The sequence below is a fragment of the Vigna unguiculata genome, chromosome 5 (assembly GCF_004118075.2).
Source record: "Vigna unguiculata cultivar IT97K-499-35 chromosome 5, ASM411807v1, whole genome shotgun sequence".
NCBI lineage: Eukaryota > Viridiplantae > Streptophyta > Magnoliopsida > Fabales > Fabaceae > Vigna > Vigna unguiculata.
The window spans coordinates 14,462,120-14,485,530 of record NC_040283.1 but is presented as its reverse complement, the minus strand read 5'-3'; the positions used below and the strand labels follow the sequence as shown (position 1 = coordinate 14,485,530).

At 33.4% G+C, this 23,411-nt stretch overlaps 3 protein-coding genes across 3 annotated transcripts; all 3 read right to left on the bottom strand.

Annotated features, from left to right (window-relative positions):
• Positions 1-3,750: 3,750 nt before the first annotated feature.
• Positions 3,751-5,266, bottom strand: LOC114184386. Its single transcript, XM_028071697.1, has 3 exons — positions 5,200-5,266; positions 4,333-5,112; positions 3,751-4,259 (listed from the first exon to the last, which is right to left on the bottom strand). The coding sequence occupies exons 1-3, from the start codon at positions 5,264-5,266 to the stop codon at positions 3,751-3,753; spliced, it is 1,356 nt and encodes a 451-aa protein (XP_027927498.1).
• Positions 5,267-8,136: 2,870 nt separating this feature from the next.
• Positions 8,137-10,637, bottom strand: LOC114184141 (putative receptor protein kinase ZmPK1). Its single transcript, XM_028071398.1, has one exon. It carries the CDS (start codon positions 10,618-10,620, stop codon positions 8,260-8,262), a length of 2,361 nt encoding a protein of 786 aa, XP_027927199.1. The 5' UTR covers positions 10,621-10,637; the 3' UTR covers positions 8,137-8,259.
• Positions 10,638-18,983: 8,346 nt separating this feature from the next.
• LOC114184635 (probable serine/threonine-protein kinase PBL26) lies at positions 18,984-21,842 on the bottom strand. The gene is made up of 5 exons (XM_028071951.1): positions 21,347-21,842; positions 20,724-20,935; positions 20,413-20,602; positions 19,906-20,297; positions 18,984-19,779 (listed from the first exon to the last, which is right to left on the bottom strand). The coding sequence occupies exons 1-5, from the start codon at positions 21,459-21,461 to the stop codon at positions 19,384-19,386; spliced, it is 1,305 nt and encodes a 434-aa protein (XP_027927752.1). The 5' UTR covers positions 21,462-21,842; the 3' UTR covers positions 18,984-19,383.
• Between the last annotated feature and the right edge of the window lie 1,569 nt (positions 21,843-23,411).

The window sequence follows — 23,411 nt, the reverse complement described above, 5'->3', positions numbered from 1 at the left end:
ATATCTACATAAATTACTTTTTTATAAATAATCATTAATATTAGTTTTTAACTTTTTAATATTTATATAAAAACCTATATAAAGAAAATAATTACATAAAAAATAATATTAAATATAAAATAAAAATCAATAAATTGAAAATATAAACTACCGTAACTTTTGATTTTATATCTTGAACATGTCGAAGACACAATCCCAAATTTTCAAATCACTGTACAAATAATGAAGTATTCTAAAACCATGAAAACTTAGGTTTTTCTGTGAAAAATTGAAGTGATGAAAAAATTCAAGGCAACGAAGTGCAAAGAGCGTGGAAGAGAGTGTTGAGGAGCGTGGAAGAGAGATTGGAGAGGTTGCAGTTTCACTCTGTCGTCGACACGAGTTTGGTTCCTAATCAGGTTAATTACCTCTGCCTCTGTTATTTTTCGTCCACCTTCTTTCTTTTCATCGATTGGTTCTTCTTCTTGTTGTTTGGTAGATCGGGAATGAGACGATTTCGAAGCTGGCGAAATCCTATATTTGAACGGAGGAGTCGGTACTGTTGCGTTTCATCGAAGCGAATGAGGTTGTGTTGTTGCTATTACTATGTGAACGACACTAGAATTTTTCTCTCCAGTTTTCTAACATTCTTTCTTAATATTGGCACATCTTGTTCTCATATAGGTTTTTTAAAACTATTTTAATGTATTTAGAAAAGAGTTACACGATATATCAGGTTTATTAATTGATGCTATGTAACTAGGTTAGTAGTAGTAAGAGTTCTGAAAATTATAAATGAATAATATTTATATTCTAATTTAAAATTCATTGTGCAGAGCATGGATTATTTGAAAATGCTACCTCCTTTCGGTCTTTTCCTGGTAGATCAACAACCAAAGCAATGGGATTTGCATTTGCAGCTAGAACAACAGATCATGCACCTTCAATATAAATATATATATATATATATATATATATATATATATATATATATATATATATATATATATATATATATATATATATATATATATATTAATGTTAATCATGTATGTGTCTGGCGATGATCGTGTACACGATACACGGAAGCAAATGATATTGCAGGTGGATTTAGTGAGACCTAGAGACGGAGCGGAGCTGGTATTGAGAGAAGATTTATATAAGAGTTTTTATTATGTTTTGGAACAGTTGTAATATTTTATATTATTAAACTTGGTTTATATTATGGATTTTATGTTTGAGTTATAGTATAGGTTTTGAGATTATTTATTACTATTATAAGATTTTAATTTTCCTGCGTTTTGGGAACATAAGAAATAATAAATGAAATTTTATTATTTATTTCTTTACTTTTTTATTTAAATCCGTAATATCCGGTCGTCGATGTGTTACAAGGTCCACCTTCAATTCCTGCATAACTGTTTTTAACCAAATTGCCTGACACGAGGCTTCCGAAGCAGCAATATACTTTGCTTCACATAAGGACAAAGCGACCATAGGTTCCTTAGTTGAGTTCCAAGAAATTGGAGCTCCTCCAAGAAAGAAAATATACCCTGCAGTGCTTTTCCTATCTCCCTTATCACTGCACCAATCTGAGTCTGAGTACCCCACCAGTTCCATTGCAACCGCTGTGTCAGGTTTTGGAAATAAGATTGCACACCCTATGGTCCCTCACAGGTATCTCAGTATCCTCTTGGCTGCATACATATGAGATTCCCTTGGATCTTGCATGTATCTGCTGATCAAGCCAAACCTGTAGCTTAAATCAGGTCTGGAATTGCACAGATATCTCAGACTACCAACAATCCTGCGGTAATTCTCAGCATTTACTCGTTCTTCATCTATTGCAGGTTGCAACTTCTGTCCCGTCTCAGCTGGGGTCACAGTTGAGTTGCTCTCCATCATCTTAAACCTTTTCAAAACATCTTGCCCATATTTTGTTTGATGCATGATCATCCTATGCCGTGTGTTTGTGAATTCTATTCCTAGGAGGTACTTGAGTTCACCTAAGTCACTCATCTCAAATTCATTGAACATCTGAGTTTTAAACTTCTCCATATGTTCTGCACTACTCCCAGTCAACAACATGTCATCCACATATAAGTACACAATTAGCTTTTCATCTTGTATTTCGCTACTACATTTAACATACAGGCCATGTTCTGAAATGCATCTGTGAAACCCAATTTCCTTCAAGAATTTGTCAATTCTTTGATTCCAAGCTCTAGGAGCTTGCTTCAACCCATATAAAGCCTTTTTAAGCTTATATACCTTCTACTCCTGGCCTCTGATTTCGAAACCTTGTGGCTGCACTACAAACACTTCTTCCTCAAGTGGGCCATTGAGGAATGCTGGCTTAACATCCAATTGGTGTAAGGACCAGCCTGCTTGCACTGTAATAGACACTACCATTTGAACTGTTTCAATCCTCGCTACTGGTGCAAATACTTCCCCATAATCCACTCCAGCCTGCTGTAGAAAACCTTTTGCCACAAGTCTGGCCTTGTGCCTGACCACTTCCCCCTTTGGATTTACTTTGACTTTGTAAATCGACTTCAAGGCTATAGGCCTTTTGTCACGAGGAGCTTCAACCAACTCCCATGTCTGATTTTTCTCAATAGAGGCAATTTCCTCCTTCATTGCTTTCACCCAATTATCATCAGTTGTGGCATCTTCAAACATGAGAGGCTCTGCTTCAGCTACAAGAGCAAAGTGAATTAAGTTTCCTTCTGATGTTACCCCAGAATTGGGAAATAGTTCATAATCCAACAAGTGTGTTAACTTCTGAACTATCCTGGATGATCTTCTTAACAACACCTCCTGATTCCCACCACTCAATTCATCTACTACAGCATCTTCATTTAACATAATCTTGGTCTGTGATGTCTCGTGTGAAGTATTTTCCAACTCCAATTTGAAGTTTCGTCAACTATCACGTCTTTGCTGAATGAGACTTTGTTGTTTTCTGGATCCAGCACCTTGTATCCTCCTATGGAATTATAGCCAATCATTACAAGAGGTACTCCTTTGTCATCCAATTTTCTTCTCAATTGATTGGGACAATGCTTGAAACATAATGAACCAAATATTCTCAAGTGAGCAACATTTGGTTTTACCCCACTCCATGCCTCCTCAGGGGTTGTTCTAGTCAATCTCTTCGTAGGTTCTCTATTCAAGTGGCAGTCATAACTACCTCACTTCATATGTAACTTGGTAGGCTTTTGCTCTTTAACATACACCTTACCATATTGAGCAGTGTTCTATTTCTCCTCTCAGTCGTGCCATTGTGTTGAGGTGTATAAGGTGGTGTTACCTCTTGCACTATACCAGCATTCTCACAGAACACTCGAAATTCCTGTGAGGTATACTCCCCTCCACCATCACTTTTTAGCACCTTTATCAGCAGCCCACTTTGCCTTTCTACCATACACTTAAACTTCTTAAAAACCTCCAGTGCTTCATTCTTCCTTTTAAGCAGAAACGTCCATATTTTCCTAGTTAAGTCTCAGTAAATGTTATGAAATACCTACTACCTCCAGGTGTTTCAATCTGAAGTGGCTCGCAGAGGTTAGTGTGCACCAGGACCAGTTTCTCCAATGCCTTTTGAGGTATGAATTTGCTGAAGCTTTTCCTGGATTGTTTGCACTGAATACACTCCTTGCATAATTCACCTGGAGCTTCTATTCGAGGCAAACCCTCCACCATCTTCTGTTGTTCAAGTTGGCATAGATCCCTGAAATTCAGATGGCTATATTTGTGATGCCATATCCATTAAGTTTTGCTCTCAGAAGCAGCAAAGCAGTGATGCTTCAAAGCATTCATTCCCACTCTAAACGTTCTGTTCTTAGACAAGTTGGATTGTATGATGAGTCTATTTGATTGATCAAATACATTCAAGCAATTATCCTTCTTTGTCATAACAAATCCTTTCTGCGGCAGTTGATCTAAACTCAACAAATTTGTTTTCAAACCTGGAACAAATAACAGATCCTCAAGAACCACTTCTTTGCCATCTTCATCTCTCAACACAACTCTCCCAGTTCCCTGTGCAGTCAAACTACTGTTATCAGCGAAACGAATTTTGCCATGAGTAGCTTCCTCCATTTTCACAAACCAATCTTTTCTCCCAATCATATGTGAAGAACAACCTGAGTCTAAGTACCAAGAAGCTTCTTCTTTCAGGTCTAAACATGTCTGAGCCATCAACATCACTGCCTTTGAGTCAGATCCTTCATCTTGCGCCAGATTAGCCTGATTCTTTGGTTGTTTTTCACTCCATCCTTATGCCAGCACTCACGGGCAAAATGTCCCAGCTTTTGACAATTATGGCACCACACCTTCTTCTTGTCAAACTTCCACGTTTTATTCCAAGTGGACTCTCCTGCTTTATCACTATTCTCTTTCCCAGATTCCTCAGATTCACCTTCTTGATTCTTGTTCCCCTTCCATTGCTTTCTGTCTTTCTTTTCCCCTTTGAACTTCCCTCTGTAATCAGTTCTGGCCTGTAGGCCTGATCATGAGTAAGTTTCCTTTCACTTCTTCTAAACTCATGTACTTCCAATAAATGTTGAAGCTCTTCTAGTTCTAGTGTTTCCAGATCTTTGGCTTCTTCAATTGTTATCACCAAATGATCAAATTTGGAGGGGAGGGACCGTAGAATCTTGTGAGCAATCTGTTTATCTGCAACAGATTCATTTTCTTCCATTACAAGAAATTCAAATCTCCTTCGCAACGCTTGTAGCTTCACTTTCTTATGTTTATCTCCATCACCATAGGTTTTTAACAGGATTTCCCATATCTCCTTGGCTGTTGTAGCCTTACATATCTTGTTAAAAATCTTGGAACTGACGCATTGGTATAGCAAGAATCGAGCTTTGCTATCCAATTTTTGTTGTTGCTTGAAGTACTTCTTTTCATCTTCTGTTGCCTTGCTGCCCAATTCTACTATGCCTTCTTGAATAATTTCTGCCACTTCTTGAAAACCAAACACTGCCAGCATCTTGATTTTCCATTCGTCAAACAACTTGCCGTCAAATACTGGCAATCCTCCCTGTATGATGCTCCTCATTCCAGCCATGTGTTCTGCAACTTTCTTGTCAACGCCACCAACTTTGAGGTTCTTCTTTAAACTTTCTTGATAACACAAGAAATCACCTTCACGACTTAAAGAATAACTCTGTTACTCCTCTCGGATCCCTTGGATTGATGTTGCAAGAATACCCTTCTCTGCGAAAATCGGCTTCCAAATCTCCCAAGTTCTTTCAATGCAACCTTGCTCTGATACCATGTTAAATCAGAGAGCTATCACACAGAACATGGAAAAAAAGATACTGAATAAACTTTGTATTCAACAACAACACACCTCGCTTACATACACATGCTGTACATATAGTAACAACAATATACATCAAACAGTACAACAGAAAAAACAGAAACTGAAAACTGTTTTAACTAATTTTGACTTAAACACCTAACAAAGTCGACTCTAAGCCATCTTCCAACAAACAAAAAATTAATTTTTAACAAATTAGTTCTCATAAAAAAAACTATACAAAAAGGGTTAGTAATTAAATTAAAAACAATAATAGAAGATAAAGTAAAATAAAATAAATAAAATATTAAAAAATAAATGAAGAAATCTAGGAAAGAAATGAAATTGGACAAGATGAAAGAGATAAAATTAATAATAATGAAAATAAGATAAAGGGATAAAACAATAATAGGTTTTTACCTTTAATCAAAGTACAATCTTAATTATTGACAAAAACTTATTCAATCACATGAACGTATCTAAATTTAATAAAAGTATAGTCTCAATTAAAACCTTTTAACTCATGTGATTAATGTGCATCTAACCTCAATTACAAAAGACATAGATAAACATAAATTACAACAATAATAAAAAGAATAAACAAATTTATTCTATCTAACCTCAGAAGATAGTTAGGAAACTACAACAAAATCAACCCTAGAGGCTTAACACTCAATGGAACGTAAAAAAGAATACAAGAAGAGAATAGAGGGGGGCGTGAAAGATGGTGGGGAGGACGAAATTAGGTTCCCCAAAGGGTTCTTACGCTCCCTTTATGTGTTTTCCTATGTCTCTTTATAAAGATATTGGGTTTGACATCTTTTGTTGTTGTACTCTTTTTTCTGATAGTGTAATCTCCTCCAATTATCTTTTAAATAATCCAATATCTTTTAATATATATTTGATTGTTGTGGAGATCTAAAATAATTTAAGAAAATCTTTCCAGATTCAAAAAGATTTAGCAAATATTATCTTTTGATATTTACTTATATGATTAAATAATAAAATATCTAAAGATATATTTGTCGGATTATCTTTTACCATAAAGATTTCAATCATCAAAGTCATTTTTGTAGAAAAAGATAGAGAAAACCGCTAGATCCAACTTTTGTTGTTCATATCCTTTTACAGGCTTAGCCACATTCAAATTGGCTCAGCCAAACTTCTTCATGCCATGCCTGACTTGGTGTTTTATGGTTTCGATTATTTGTTATTCTTGGTTTTATATTTAAGGTGCCATAAAGCTTTAACAAATATATTTTCACACCTCCATGAGCTCAAATTAGCTACAACTGCAATTGCACTCACACACTTCAAAATATCTAAAGCACATTTATGCAACTAAAACGCTATTTTTAACATATTTTTGTATCTCATGCTGGATAAATCCAATTATAACAAATCCTAATTAAAACAATCGTTTAAAGCCCAAATAACCAATTAAGAATCCATGATTAAAGATTAAATAAGGGCATAAATATGAACTAATGACTTATATTATAACAAAGATTTATTTATTTCATTGATAAGATAGACTAAGATATTGGTGAGGAGTTGATGAAGAGAGTTCTTGCATATTGTGACGTGTGTAGATGTGCAACTTGAGTTGTAATAAATTGGACCTAATATATTGCTCTTAAGTTTTATTTTTAATATAAGTTTTGGTTTGGATTTGAGGATAGTCACTGATAAGACATCTCTTCTTATAGGCGTCAATTCATATTCTATTTGTTGAATATCATTTGGTGTGTGTGTGTGTGTGCATGTGTGTGTGTGTCTGTGTTTATGTGTGTGCGTATTTTTTGTTTGTGCTTATGTGTTTGTGTGTTTTTGTATGTGTATGTGTCTGTGTCTACGTCTATGTGTTTGTGTTTCAAGTGTGTGTGTATGTGTGTTTTTGTGTTTGTGTCGATGTTTTTGTGTTTGTGTTTGTATATAAGGGTGGTAAAATGGGCTAGCTCGACCAGTTTTGGCCTGCCCCATTCTTAAACTACCAAAAATGGGTCGACCGGGCTAGCCCACCACTATAAAATGGGCTAGGAATTACAACCGACCCCACTATATGGCAGGCTGGCCTACTACTTTTTAAAAAAAAAAATTATTTATAAAATCTATTTCTATATATACTTATAAATGAAAAGCATATTTAATCATATAAGTATTTTCTAAGCTTTTAATTGATTAAGTAATATTTTAATTGGATAAATTAAAATAATAATTATATTTACACTAAAAATTGGAACTTAGTTTGACAATGTTAATGATTTAAATTATAATAATATTGTATATTTATATTTTTGCAAAAATATAATATAAAAAATTTAATTTGTTTAATTGTTTTAATTTAACAAAAAAAAATTTCAGTGAGTGAGGGACGGGTTGACACTTCTTTAATCCACCAGTTTGTCTGGTTAAACAAGTGAGACTAAAACAAGCTGGCTTATTAAAAATACCAATCCGACCCAATTGTATAGATGTTTATGTATATATTTGTGTCCTTGTATATTTGTGCATGTGCATGCATCCGCTGCATGATTATTGCGTTAATTGTTATATGCAAAATAAGAATGAAAAAGGAAACATAAAAATAGTTTTACACGTTTTAAAAGGTATATTAAAAAAAATAAAATGTATACATTAAGAAGTAATCTCTTCATATGGTTAAAATATATAATATTTCATATATTAGTAATAAATCAAACTGCTGTATAAGTCATCAAAATGTGAGTCTAAAACATGTATTATATGTTTATTTTTCCCGAGACTTGGATTAATAAGTTAGTTGTTAAGAAATTTTCAGGTCAATCAATTCCAAAAGGAAAGGCTATAAAGATAAAACTTTAAAATAATTAACAAAGTTTGTGTTAAATTAAATAACCTTGGAAACAGTATTGAGCCTGGCTACACACAAGCATGAAAGATAGAAAACAAGAACGGCTACAGAGATAGAAAGAAACATAGTAATGTTACTAAGGAACACTCTGAAGCATTTCAACGACTTGGCTCATGGTTGGCCTTATATCTTTGTCTTCCTCAACACAGTCCAAAGCAACTTTGGCTAAAAGCTCCATCTTGGATTCATTATAGTTAGTTTGGAGTGCAGGATCAATGATATGCTGTAGCCAAGATCTTCCACTCTTTTTTTCTCTCACCCATGCCACCACCCTTCCATTGTACGACTCTTCTCCATCAATGTTTTGAACACCCGTTGTTGGGCTCTTCCCAGTTATCATCTCCAACACAACAATTCCATAGCTGTAAACATCAACCTTCGACGTTATTGCTAAGTTCAGAACCCACTCAGGTGCCATGTACCCTCTTGTTCCTCTTATCATTGAAAAACTTGAATTGTTCAAGTTGTTCCTGTTTTGTAGCTTCGACAGGCCAAAATCTGCTACCTTCGGTTGATAATTAGCATCAAGAAGTATGTTCTGTGGCTTTATATCACAGTGCAATATCCACTCCAAGCATTCTTCATGCAGATATGCCAGAACTCTTGCTGTTCCAAGGGCAATGTTGTATCTCTTACTCCAATCAAGAGTGTTGGATGAGAGATTTTCCGCCAAAGAACCCTTCTCCATGTACTCATACACCAACAACCTATGCTTTCCCTCAGCACAATATCCCCACATTTCAATCAAGTTCATGTGGTTAAGCCTTCCAATGAGACTCACTTCAGCAAGGAATTCTCCTTCTCCTTGTTTAGCCTCATTCAGTCTCTTGATTGCTGCATGTCTTTCATCTGATAAAATACCTTTGTACACAACCCCTCCTGCACCCCTTCCAATCTCTTCACTGAACCCCTTTGTGGCTTTCTTCAACTCTGAATAACTAAATTTTCTGAATCTATCGGTCAGTGGATGGTAATCGTGTTCATCTGCATGAGACTTTCGGCGCGTCTTAACTACGAAAACCCACACGACAAACACGCAGACCGATTCAATAGCACCAATTACTATGGCCACCCAAAGAAAAAACCTCACAATCTTGTTCACATGATATTTGTCATACACTCTGGGAATTTTAACAGCACAAACATGCGCATCTGAACGAAAAGATTCTTCCCTGAAAAGGCTATGATTTTTAGGCACTTTCACGTATATTGTTCCTTTGAAACTGGGTGTTCGGCGGCCGTTAAGCAATTGCATCTTTGTGTAGCAATTGTAAACGTTCTTGCCGTCATTGTATGAGTACTGAAACCCCTTACAGTTACAGTCTTCTAAGCACAGATTCCTACAATAGCTATAGCTATTAGCTTCAGAAAAGTTAGCATCATAACCATAAATCTCAACACCCAGCAACTCCAAGAAGGTAGACTCACTTCTATTGCAAGACAAAACGAACACAGGTTCACAGCCATAAGACCAATCGCTATGGTTCTTCACTCTATGTCCCGGAAGACACGAGCACTTCCTTCCATGCTCATGATCATAACTGCACGCACTGTTAGCTCCACAAATCCCGTGGATATTGCAAGTGTCAGCTCTCGCGTGCCACGAAACAAACCATTCATCATGCAGCGTGTACACTCTAAGGTTACCATCAGAGTCAAGTTTCAATCTTCTCTGCTTCGTAGCGCCATAATCAGATGTGATGAAAGTAAAACTATCAGAAGAAATGAATCTTCCGAGTGAGTCCAACGCCGCGAATCTACTGCTATTGTAAGTAGACCTTCCAGCGTCCCAACTCACCAACCATGGATATGGCCAGTAAATGCTGGAAACATCAGGGCCATCGTAGAGAAGACGAAGAACGTTATCATCGTCGAAGAAGAGCTTGTAGAAACCGGAGGAATGGTTAGTGTCGCTTCTTGCAGACACGAGTTGCGTTCGTCTCGTGAGGGGCTGTCCCGGAAGAAGAGTATCGGTGGGAAAATCAAAGCTTTGCCACAGAACGGTTCCTTGGAGGTCACGCAAAACCAGATTGCCATTGTCGTTGAGCTTCAACAGTGGTGAAGCCAATGAAACAGTGTTCGAAGACCACACCGTTCGTTGAGCAGCATCATCCAAAACAAGGTTACCGGTTCTTGAGAGAGAGAATTTGGAACGTTTTCCATTGACGGGATTCTCGCGGTTCGCCATCCACACGATTGTGGGTTGGTTGTGGGAACGGGGTTGTGTGAAGAATACGGCGAAGGAGTAGACGTTTTCACCGACGGCAACGAAGCCGGCGGAGAAAACGCCGTTTGGGGAGAGAATAACGTCTTCGGGTTTCTCTACGGAGAGGAATGAGTCCGTGGTTAGTGATGAAAATGCAGAATGTGAAGTGTGCAGAGAGAAAAATTGCAGGAAAAGAAAGAGTAAGATTGAGGAAGCCATGTTCAAGTTCATGCAAACGATGCAAAAGCGAAAACGTTGCGTTTTATGGTGTGTATGGATGCTGTATATAAAACTGGTTTCATTGACGGACTTTTATGGTCTACGTCAAGAAGTCACCTTAATTTGAAACAGTCAAGAAATTTTGCACCACCCAACAAAAAACACTCCACTTAGCAATTAAAAATAATAATATTTTAATTGTATTTATTTTATTTTTTTAACCTTATATTTTAATATACATTATTATATATTATAAAGTGGGTTATCTAGTGGGAGTATTTTTTTAAGGGGTGTTAAAGTATTATTTTTCATGAAATTATTCTGCATTTGGAAACTAGGAAGAACTTCTAAAAGCACAGTGTGTGGAAACTCGTTTTCACATCTAAAAAGGCTTTTACATCTATTTGAACAAACCTTTCATTCCAAACATCTTTTACGCAATTGTTTCCTATTATGTAAAACAAGATATGTACTTTATAAAAAACTAATCCTAATTTATAATGACAACTTTGATTAAATCTTCATCTCAATTTTAAATCATAATTGGAATAAGTTTAAGTTAACTTCCACATTTTTTTGTTTTCTTAGCCACATATAGATGTCTTTAGATATAGGATTTAAAATTACTCCTAAAGATTCCAATAATTATCTACAAAACATCCATAGCACAAAAATAAAAAATCAACTATTGATCTTGATGCAACATCATTTTCTCTTCTCATGAGTCATGGATCTCTAAACACTCAGAGAATAAACTAAAAATATTAAATAAAAGAGCTATAGAGTAAAATTAGCCAAAACGAATTTGTGTTTACATTAGTGGGACCATCTCATCTTAAAAATAGAGTGTCGATCTAAAGAGATAACAAAAATAAAAATGTAAAAGTTAAATTAAAAGATATTTATTTAGGTTTTACGTCTATGACAAATTTAAATATTTTCAATTGAATTTTTAATAAAAAAAATTCATCACTTAAAAACTATTAAAAGATTTTATATTTTTCAAAACCCTACCGTTTATATTTTTTATTAATTGAGTGACACAGCTATTATTTTTTAGCATCACTTTGTTTCCTAAGATTTTATACTTAATATAAAATAATATTATAACTAATATAAAACGGCTAATGACTTATATTGCTCATTAATTATGCAGTATTATTTTATATTAATCACGACATCTCATATTTCTTTCCATATGTGAAGATAATAAAACAAGATTGTGGAACAAAATATCATTTATGTCACCCAATTAACAAAAATAAAGTAAAGATTAATAAGAACTCAATTGAAAAATATCAAAATTTTGAATACAGAAAGAAGAAATATTAATAAGAATTCAATTGAAAATAATTGAATTTATGAAAAACTTAAAACTTAATTAATTAAACTGATAAAAAATAAACTTTATTCATGAATAACTAAACAATAATGATTACCATTTCTATATACTATAAATTATAGTCTTAATTTTTATGTATTGAAAAGTTAATCCCATTAGACTAAAGTGCGAATTGTTAAAATGTTGGTCATTGCTTTTTCTTGTTGTGATCCTTGCATCATGATTATTAGTAGAATTTTCTATGAAGTGTGGTGGACGTTAACAAAATGCGCACTACATTAAATTGGCCAACTTCAAGTCTTTTTCATGAGTCATTGGTGTTGAAGTCATAATCGATGGATTTGGACCAAACTTCTCAAAACAAGGCTGCTTCGAATGGATATGGAATTTCTTACGGAGAAGATAGTGGTTTGAATAGAAAAAAAAATGCCTATGTCACTACCATGATGAACAACATACAAAAGAATAGTCCATGTAAATAAATGGTTTTGGAGGGGAGAAGATAAGCAAGTTCCTTATACCTTGAGTCCAACATTTTGTACGGCGAGTTATAATTAATAAGGTGGCAATGTTGGGGTATTTTTTAGGTTGTAAAAAGGATTGCAATGTTCTAAGCTTATATAGAATATTGACTGTTAAAGGAGGTGTGGGTTTATTGTTAGGCTTCATTGTTATATCTATGTTGAGAAAATGAATATATAAATATATAATTTTCTTTGTTGATAAAAATAATAATTAATAAAGTGGCAACAAACCATAATTTATATAGAGTGTTCAAATGAGTAACAAAACTTGTGTGAGGTGTAGAATTATAATGTAGAAATTGTTAATCATGTAAGGTGGCTACATTCATTCGGAAGATGTGTGACTCATGGGCAACGCTATGATCTATGCATCATTATATAACAACTTTACACTTGAGTTAATTTGAACGCTTAAATATAAATAGAAAATACAACAAAGTATGATGATGTATATTGGTGACAATTGTATGATGTATTTGAAATAATGTCATTTTCAAAAATGGAAAAAATTGATGTTGACGAAAGTGTTCAATCTAGCCTAACTTAAAATATGGTTTTCGATAGGGCATAAAAGTCTTGGTGCCAATTTCTCATACTTTAATGTGTTTGTGTCTAACCATGTGCTTACAATCTATGTGCAGTTAGGATCTTTGGTTCAAGTTGTTGGAGGGCTCCTTTCTTATCTGATACAATAACATACATTACATCATAGAGTGAGTGAATTGTTGTTCATCATATAGGGGTGAGTGGTATCAACGGGTTAATAGACTGATATATTAACTGATGGGATGAGGACAAGTATGTATTGTTATGTGTTCCAATGAGTTTAGAGTGGAATACTATCTATATATACGATGTGATGCTTAAGATCATATTTAGAAATAGTATGGTAAGAATCTACTAGGATAGTAGGAAAAGTTTTATAAAGATGACATGATTTTCTATTTTGGTTATGAAACCTATATTGTTGTGTGATATTTTTGAAGATCGGGTTTGTTGTAACCAAACATATAACAATAATAGTACACCTGAATTTTGGTCGAGCTGTCCTTCGTCATTGATGTAGGAAAGCTCAAAAATTGTTTGAATAACAATTTTTCTCTTTCTTTTATAACAACGGAGACAAGTACGATGCCAAAACTTTGATTTCCCTATATTTAAGAAAGTATTCAAGAGTCTATAGAAAAATAGTTTAGTTGATATTTTATGTAATATTCAATGTGAGGGACAAAGATTTATAATTATGCTGTATTTAGTTAGAGGCAGACATTACACAAATTCTTTCTTTTTTTAACTTCTTTTATATATTTCTTTGTATATAAGTTAGGACAAATCTTTTTCTTCTTTCAATATATTTATTTTTTTTAATTAAAAAAGTACTTCTACATCTACTTATAATTTACTCATAAGTAAACTCATAAAAGAAATTTTAATTTATATTCAAAATTTAACGTATAACTTATTAAATCTCCTTTGATTTTTATCAATCACAAAGTAACTTATTCTATTATAAATTTTCCTAAAAATTTATTAACAATGTAATAATACAAATTAATTCAATTTTACCCTTTTAGCATAGTTAAACTAAAACAAATTTTAGATAATTTAATTTAAAACTATATTTAAAAGTAACTTATTTAAAAGTATTAATTTAGAGGAAATGCATATGCAACTAAAAAAATTCAAATGATTTAATATGTTTTAACAAAGCATAAATTATTTATGTAATTCCCAATAAGCTTATATAATATATTACTATGAAATTTAACATTTAAATTATAGTGACATCCAAAGCTCATCAATCTTTTACCTCACATGAAAATTTATTAAAATAAAACAACAAAAAAAATACAAAGCATAGGAGTCACACCAAACCCATATAAAAATTACACTTAACGAGATAGACAAATTATACCTATTAATACACGAGGGTAAACCATCAAACCACTTATAATATTCTCTATGAATTAAAGTCAAATTAGCTAATTTATTGTTAAGCTTGATAAAAAATTGGTATTTAAGCTTTGTTAACCTCTCTTATTTGTCTTTATTTCATGTGTTTTGTGTTTATTTCTTAGGAAGTTTATTAGTGTTTTGTATATTGTTTAGTTAGGAGTATTTTTCTTTTCTTGGGTCATTGTTTAGGAAATTATATAGGAAAATGGAAGTCTACAAAGTTGTCTATAAGGACCATCTCGCCCAGCCAGAGCTCCACCACTCGCCCAGCGAGAAGTTTGTCTCGCCTAGTGAGAAGTTTGTCTCGCCTAGTGAGAAGTATGTCTCGCCCAGCGAGACATAGCAGTTGTATTGCAGTTAAAAGACCTCTCGCCCAACGAGAGGTAAGGCTAGCCTAGCGAGCAAACAGTTTTTGGTTGGTTAAATGTCGAGAATCAAATGAAAGGAGTTAGTTCTTTGGTGTGGAAATGTAAGGAAACTCGAAACTTCGGTCTAGGGCACATTTGGGGACAAATCTACAGTAAATTCTTCCATCTACTCGTGCGAATTCATCAAATTTGTATGTTCTAGATGATTAGGAGTAGTTAATCTCCATTTTCATTTGGACTGGACGTAATGAATTCATACTCTATGCAACTTTTCCTATGCAATATAATCTCTTTCGTATTCAATTATTCTATCTTGATTATTAATGTGTATGATAGGAATATCATGTTATTTGTTGTTATCGAATCATTAGAAAATGAATTGGAACTAGACATGGATAGAACACCCAAGAGTTATGTTCTAGGGATAGACATCATCTCTTGGCCATTCTAAAAATGTGAGCTTAATGCAAATTGTATGCTAAAATGGCTAAGGAATTAGAGTTTTAACATATGATTTAGAACTTGCTTCTAAGGAATTAGAGTAAATATGCTTTTAACTTGAATGTGACTTCGTAGAGATATATATTGTGTGGTGTTACATTAATTTGATTCATGAAATTCAATCCTAATGAAGCTTTTTACCGAATCACATCTTTATTTTTATGAATTTTGTATGCTTTATTTTACTTTGAATCAAAAATGCTTTTCAGAATTGCTAAAATCAGTAAATAATCACAAATAGATTAACAAACACAAATCCCTTGGGAAAACGACACTTGGACTACCATTTTACTACTTGGGACGAATTGGTACACTTGCCAATAAGTTAACATTTATCTACAAAATGATTTCTCTAAAAAAAACATGAGAAATTTTAAACTGTATATGCTTACAAAATGCAAGCATCGAATTTTATGTTATTTCAAGAAACATTTTAATAATTTAGTTGGAAACTAATGTAGAAAGTCACCTTTGGTGTTAGGTGTGATGTCACCTGACATCAAATGTTGCAGTTTTTGTCAGTTTTCTACCTAACATAGAAAAGTTTCTCATAAGCCTAAAAGGTTCACATTTACGTTAGTTCTTCACTTAACTGGCGTAGAAAAGTTTCCTACAAGTCCAGAAGGTTCACATTCTCACTTTTTCATTCCTTTTGGTTTTATGTCATCATTATTCTTGTCCTTTTTATCATTGTTATTCATTTAAGGGGTCATTGAAGTTGGAGAGGTGTCTCTCCATCACACCTTTGTTGTTCATATAAAGTGGAAGTAGGTGTCGTGTATTCACATTTAGATTCTAGTTGTAACTATCATGTCACTATGAGGCTCAAAGAACTTCTTTTGGTTGCGACTCTACCTTACAACCATTGTTGCTCTTTTAAATCTCTTCATATTTGTAGGTAGGTACCTAATATAGTCATTTTATTTATGAGATTGTTTGTATGTGAGAATTGGTATGTAGAGTTGTCAATTTGGTCCAACCCACAAGGCTTGGCTCTTGCCCTTATAGGACAAAACCGAAAGAGCTTATAAGGTTAAAAAGTCCATATGGCCAAAATAACATCAAAAGTCCCATGGGTCAGAACCATCCCATGGAACGGTTTGTGCGAGTTAGTCTCATATGAAGATAGACAAGGCTAGGTAGGGCCCAAGTTAAGTAAGTCATTCGAGTTGAGGTCTAGGTTAGGTTACATGCAGGAAGGTTGACAAAATCCACATCGTGCTGAGTTGAATCGAGCCCACATTGGACATAATCGAGTTGGGCCCACCTTAGGCAGAGTCAAGTTAGACCCACTTATGGTCGAATCACATCAAGCCCACCTAAGGTCGAGTTAAGTCAAGTTCACCTCACTTCGAGTAGAGTGGAGTTCATCTTAGGTCGAGTCGAGTTAGGTACCTCTCATGCTAAGTCAAGTATAATATGGGTCCAGGGTCAAGCCAAGTGTGACTCAAATGAAGAATTGAGCAAATTCGTTTAGATTCACATAATCGAATCTAGTCGACTTGGGTTGCAGAATCGAGACAAGTCGACCTAAGCTAAAGGTTGAAACAGTTAGCCTAGGTTGAAGTTTGAGAGGAGTCAGCCCAAATTGAAGGTCAACTCAAGTTGGCCTATGGCAAAGGGTTGAGCCAAGTTGGTCACAACAGAATATGTAAGACAAGTTCATGCCAAAAGTTAAGACGAGTCGGTTCGGGTTAAAGTTCGAGAAGAGTTTGCTTAGTCCAAAGGTTGAATCAAATCTCCCCAAACCAAAGGTCAAGCAGAGTCGACCCAGAAGGTCGAATTGAGTCATCCTGGATCGATGATCGAGATGACCAAGGCTGAGTTAAAGAATCGAGGCATGTCGACTTAGGATAAAAGTCAAGTTAAGTCGATCTAGATAGAAGGGTCGAGGAAAGTCATCTTAGACCCAAGTTCAAGCCTAGTTAAATTACCCCAAATTGAAGGTTGAGTCAAATCGGCTTGGGTTAATGATCAAGGCGGTTTAGTGTGGATTGATGGTCAAGGTGAGTTGGTTTAAGATGAAGGGTAGAGTTGAGTAATCTTGAGCTTAGTGTCAAGTGGAATGGGCCTGCACCAAAGGATTGAGTGGAGTCGACCATGGCTAAATAGTCAAGTTGAGTTGGTTTGAAAGCCAAAGAATCAAGCTAAGTTAGCTCGGGATGAAGGTCAAGACGAATCAGGTTGGGCTAAAGAATCGACACATGTTGGTCGATGCCAAAGAATTTAGATGAGTTGACTGGACCAAAGAATTGAGCGGAGTTGGCTCAAGTCAAAGGTCAAGACGAGTTGGTTGTGATTGAAGGTCGAGGCTAGTTGGTGCAGTACAAAGTAGTGACGGATCTTTAACCACTATTTTTGGAGTGTCGAAATTTGGTTGAATTATTTTTTTGTCCTTGTTTTCATAAAAAATTGTCAATTTTTTTAGTCTTAGTTTGGTCTCGATTATTAAAAAGTTGATGCAATTTGGTTCTTTTTATTAAATTTTTTGAAGCGGATCAATTGCTTTTTATCAAAATTGACATTATGATTATATTAATTACACCAACAAATCAAACTATTCTTATTGAGAGCTTCAACTTTGATGAAAAGATATTGATCTATTTTAAGAAATTTAACAAAAACAATCAAATTGTATAAAATTTTCAAAAATCATGAACAAATTAAAACTAAAAAAAAGAACTGGAAGATCAATTTGATATTTTTGAACGAAAATAAGAACGAAAAATAGTAATTAAACCCAATATAATTTTTATATAAAATTTAAAAATATTGTATTTTTTTATTATAATAAAAATTAATAAAATTATTATTGTCATTCTTCTTATTATTAAAATTAAATATAAATATTTTTTATAATTTTACTGTAATTATTTTTTATTTATTATGATTATTTGTAAAAAACCAGTCAAATTGAAAAGAATAACAGTTAAATTAACAAATGGTTACTTAAAAGATTAATAAAATAATTATTTTAATTTTAAAAATATTATTTGAAAGGTAAAATAGAAAAATAAATGTAGACAAAAATAGAGAACTTTTTCTTTAAATATAAATGTAGATATTTAAAAGATTTTAAAAATACCAAATATATAAAATATATTAAAAATATATTAATTTTTTAAAAGAAATATTTAAAATTATATAAATATAAAAAATATTGGGAACATAGTCTTCCTATGTCCATATAAAAATCCGTCACTCGTACAAAGGTGGAGATGAATCTTTTATGATATATATTTAGAAGTTAAAAAATAATCATATAAAATTTAAAAGTTTTAAAAATGTATTTAAGACCGTCTTATTTGTAAATGAGCATTAACTTGTTGGAACTGAACTATATTTAAGAAAATAAAAATTAGTATTTTATTTATACCTATGACTCATAAAAGATAATATTGATATAAAAATAGACTATATCTATAGGGCCTAAATTATCTTAGTATATCTTAGACTAAATGTTTACAAAATTGCAAGATAAGTTGAGACTAAAATATTTTAATGCCAGACCCACTTCAGGATAATATAATCCTAATTGAAAGCAATCCCCTTCTTCTAACTCACTTCCAAATATATTTAGTTATTGCTTTGTATTTATTTAAATAAATTTAACATTATATTAAAGTACTCATTAATTCAGCTTGTACTAATTATTTTTTCTTTTGGTTCATCTAACAAAATACATTTTAACACTACAAAGCAGTAAATTACTTCACACCAGGTTTTCCATTCTACTACTACATAAAAGGATGCACTTTTTATATAACTGGTTTTTGTCATGGTTCATTGAGAATGAAAATGCTACATCATAACAACTTCATAGGGACTCCGAAAAAATTTATCCCAATAGATGATACCAGCGTTCGGAAGTTTATAGAGGGGCCATGGATCATACAACACCAACTCTTTGCAGCGAAAAAGCTCACGATTTTTGTTTTTGTGTGTTGTAGAAACAGCGTTGGAGTTCTGAGTGATGACACATCCTTTTTGTGGTTGGACTTGGGCGAAAAACCAGAGATTTACGTGTATACATATAGTTATATACATAGTAGAGTGAGATTATGAGAATATAAGTGCAGTGGATTTACAAAGATGGAGGAGTTTGACGGTGCGGTGCTTTGTTCCTAGAATTGTTGCCCCATTCGATGGCTTCAGCAACTGCTCTTTGGCGTTCGATGGCAGCGATGTCTTGATCAAGAAGATTGGAAGAGGCATTGGTGGGTTGTTGTTGTTGATCGTGTGATGGGGAGGGCATGGGAACAGGAGATGCTCCTGGGACCTCTTCACCCTTTGGGGGTGTCCCAAGAAAACTAAGGGCAGTCACAACATCACTGATCAAAGGTCTCACTGATGGCTCCTCGTTCAAACACATGGCTGCTACTGCCACTGCTTGGTTCAAGGATCTCACTGGAACCTTTCCTTCAAGAACTGGGTCTGCTAATTCTGAGTATCTGTTTGCCTCCTTGAATATTGGATGTGCCTGTTTCGTTTCATAACAATTAGGCCAAAATCTAACCTCATCACAATCAAACAACATCTATAAACTTTCTTTTCTTTGTTGGTTTTTTGGTGTTGTTTATGATGCCGAAGATGAATAAAAACTCACCCAATTAACGAGATTTTGCTCTTGCGCTTTTCTTGTGTTGTCAATGGCTCTCCTTCCGGTGATCAATTCAAGCAAAACTACTCCAAAGCTGTATACGTCTGATTTTACAGTTAGCTGACCAGTTCTTTGATATTCCGGAGCACAGTATCCGTAAGTACCCATTACTCTTGAAGATACATGAGATTTGTCTCCTGTAGGACCCAACTTTGCAAGTCCAAAATCGGAGAGTTTTGCATTGAATTCTCTGTCCAATAAGATGTTTGATGATTTCAAGTCACGGTAGATCACTGGAGGATTGGCTTTGTCGTGCAAATATTCTAGACCTTTTGCAGCATCCAAAGCTATTTTCATTCTGTGGAACCATTCTAGAGGCTTTTGTCGTGGATCAAGATCTGCAACAAAGTTCAAGGAAATATTTATAATCATGCTGGGAAGTTTTGGAAAGATAAATTTTAGATTTCAACACAAATGACACAACAAAAGAAATAATTAAGGAGAATCTTATACCAAGAAGATGGTCCTCAAGGGATCCCAATGGCATGTACTCATAGACCAATAATCTTTGATCTCCATCAGCACAATATCCAATTAGATTCACCAGATTTTTATGGTGCAAAAGACTCAACATTAGAACTTCAACAAGAAATTCTCTGTTTCCTTGTAATCCATTCCTGTCAAGTTGCTTCACAGCTACTTCCTGTGCATATTTAAATTACAGATGTCAGAGGCATGTTCTTCAAAAGTTCATCGATATCAGCAGAGAAAAAAAACTAATATACTTAATAATATAGCTGCAAAATAAAGGGCCATTGTCCTACCTGGTTGGTTTTTTCAAGTTTTCCTTTGTAAACCCTCCCAAAACCACCTTCTCCTATTAGGCATTCTTGCCTGAAATTCTTTGTGATATTAGCCAATTCCCTGAAGGTGAAGGTTTGAGCAGCAATATTGTGGTTCCCGTTATCTTTATTGACCTCCTTGTTTATTTTAGGTTCTGTTTGATGGTTTGTCTTTGCCTTGCTATTGTGATTCTCTGTAAGTAAAAAAGTTTGCATCAAGAATCCCTCGTGAGATAAACTTTTAGGTTGGATATGTTTTTAATTCTTATATTTAGATTTAAAATTAAAATTTGTATTTGTCTCAAACTTTGATATATTTAGGTCCTCAAACTTAAAATATGTCAAGTTGTATAAACAACTCAAACGTCAACATGAGACTTGTTTGACATATCAAAATAATTTAACATAATTAGTTATGATACTATATTAGTTTGAAACCAAACTGTATCAAAATTTAATATAAAACAAGTTTCAATTTTACATCAAAGTTTAGAGACTAAAAACATATTTAGTGTTAAATTTTTTTTTTTTGTTAAAATCTATATGTAAATGACAAGTATATAATAAAAGTTGATGATTTATATTTGTTGTTCAAATGATTTCACCTTTTTGGGAGTGAGCTGATTCTTTAGGAGAATGAGAAGCAGGCTGATGTACCTTCTTTCCATTGTTAGAATGTTTGGCTGCTTTACTTGATGAAAAACATGAAAAGCAACTCATTTCTCTACAAATACTAAAAACGAAAATTTTAATTTTTTCAAGGAGAAAAAAAAGAAGGACCTTAAGATAGATTCAATTTAAATAAAACCCTAGAGACTCCAAATTTTCAATCCATCAACAGAAGCTTCCTTATCTATTTACCTCCCCGTAACCGCAAAGAAAAACATATTTTACAAACTGAAATGAAAAGAACAGGAGCTCCAAAAACTCTAATTTGGGTTGTTTAAGAAGAAAGTTTTAACAAAGGGGATGAAGAAGAAAACAAATTCTAATGAGGTTCGAGAATAGAAGGACAAGGTATCAAACACAACCCAAATGAAGATCCAAACCCCATCAAAACCCAAATGCCATGCATCTAATGGGGCTTAACAAACCAAAGAAACAAAGAGACACCGTGGAGAGGTGTTTTGGCCAGTATAGGAACAAATTTGGATGATGATATTTTTTTTATGTTCCCACATAAGCTGGCGAGTAAAATGGACAAAAGTTGTAACATTGTCTCGATTTGTATGAGAGAGAAAGAGGAACATAACTAATTCCAACGTGAGGAGTTAAGTTCATTGCGTCGATACACAACACAATTATGTTCCATTATAGAATGAGACAAGACTAAATTAGAGGCAATTGGATCTATATTTTGACATAGTATTATAGGATATAAGATAAATATCATCTTTTCTTGAAATTCTAACTAGAGTTTTGAAAAAAAATATATATATCTTTTAAAACTTTGAGATATCAAAATCACATAAATACTTAATCTAAGAAACCAAATTCAAGTATCAAATGAGACTAGACGCGTATATATACATGCGTAATGAATGTCAATGGGTGATACATACATGTTTTAATTATCTCCTTATTGATAGGTAGGTATAGATATCATATGATATCAGATACATTTTATTTGAGTATTTTAGAAAAATTAAGTGATAAAAAATAAAGTTATTAGTAAGATAAATGTTAATTATTTAAGAGTTATTTATAATTTAAGTTTATATATTGTATATATTTTATTTAGATAAGATTCAAGTTTTTTTATTATATAGGACTGGAATCATTCCTCTACAACTAAAGTCACTGTACACAAGCAAAGGTCATATCAAATCAAGTTAGCTAGCATCATTTTGACCCGCACAAAATAATAATATGTCAATTTAATGTTACAACATGGTATTTATTGTAATCTTAAACCTTCCTAAAATATATATAGCAAGCCTAGCTAAGTAAGGGTACAAATAATAAGGTATATAAAAGGGAAAGGACTACCTTTAGTTTTATATACATATACTTGTCACCTTAGTCATATCATTAACTTGAGCCTCAGAGTGTCTGCAAGTATTTCACCCCCTCCAGTTTAATCAATAGCTACAAAGGATTATCTCAGATATTGGAGTAGGAGCACCTATGATGCATCGATACTTCAACTTAGGTCACATATCCGTGTCCAACACATATCTGTATCCGATACATTAGGATACTTTACCGATACTTATCAATGAAGTTTCTACTTTATAAAATCATAGTAAACTACAAGAAAATATTTGAATAATGATCGATTTTTGTGACAACAAATAATTAGTCACTATATAGTGACCAATTTGGATACCAATTTAAAAACTAAAAATTATTGACAACTAAAATAGTTCCAAAAATTATAATTGATCTCTAAATTGATAAGTAAAATAATCTTTATTATGAATTGTTTCTAAATTTTTCACTAACATTAACTATCAAGGTTTTGACTATCAAAATAATTGGTTTCTAAATTGGTCATTAACATTAGTTACCAAGATTTTAGCTACCAAAATAATTGGTCTCTAATTATAAAATTGGTCTAACATATTTTTTGTTACTAAAATTGGTCATTATTTAAGAATTTTTTTGTAGTAGTACTTTTCTGATAATAAATTATAATTTTTTATGTTGACAACTTTAGTAATATAATTT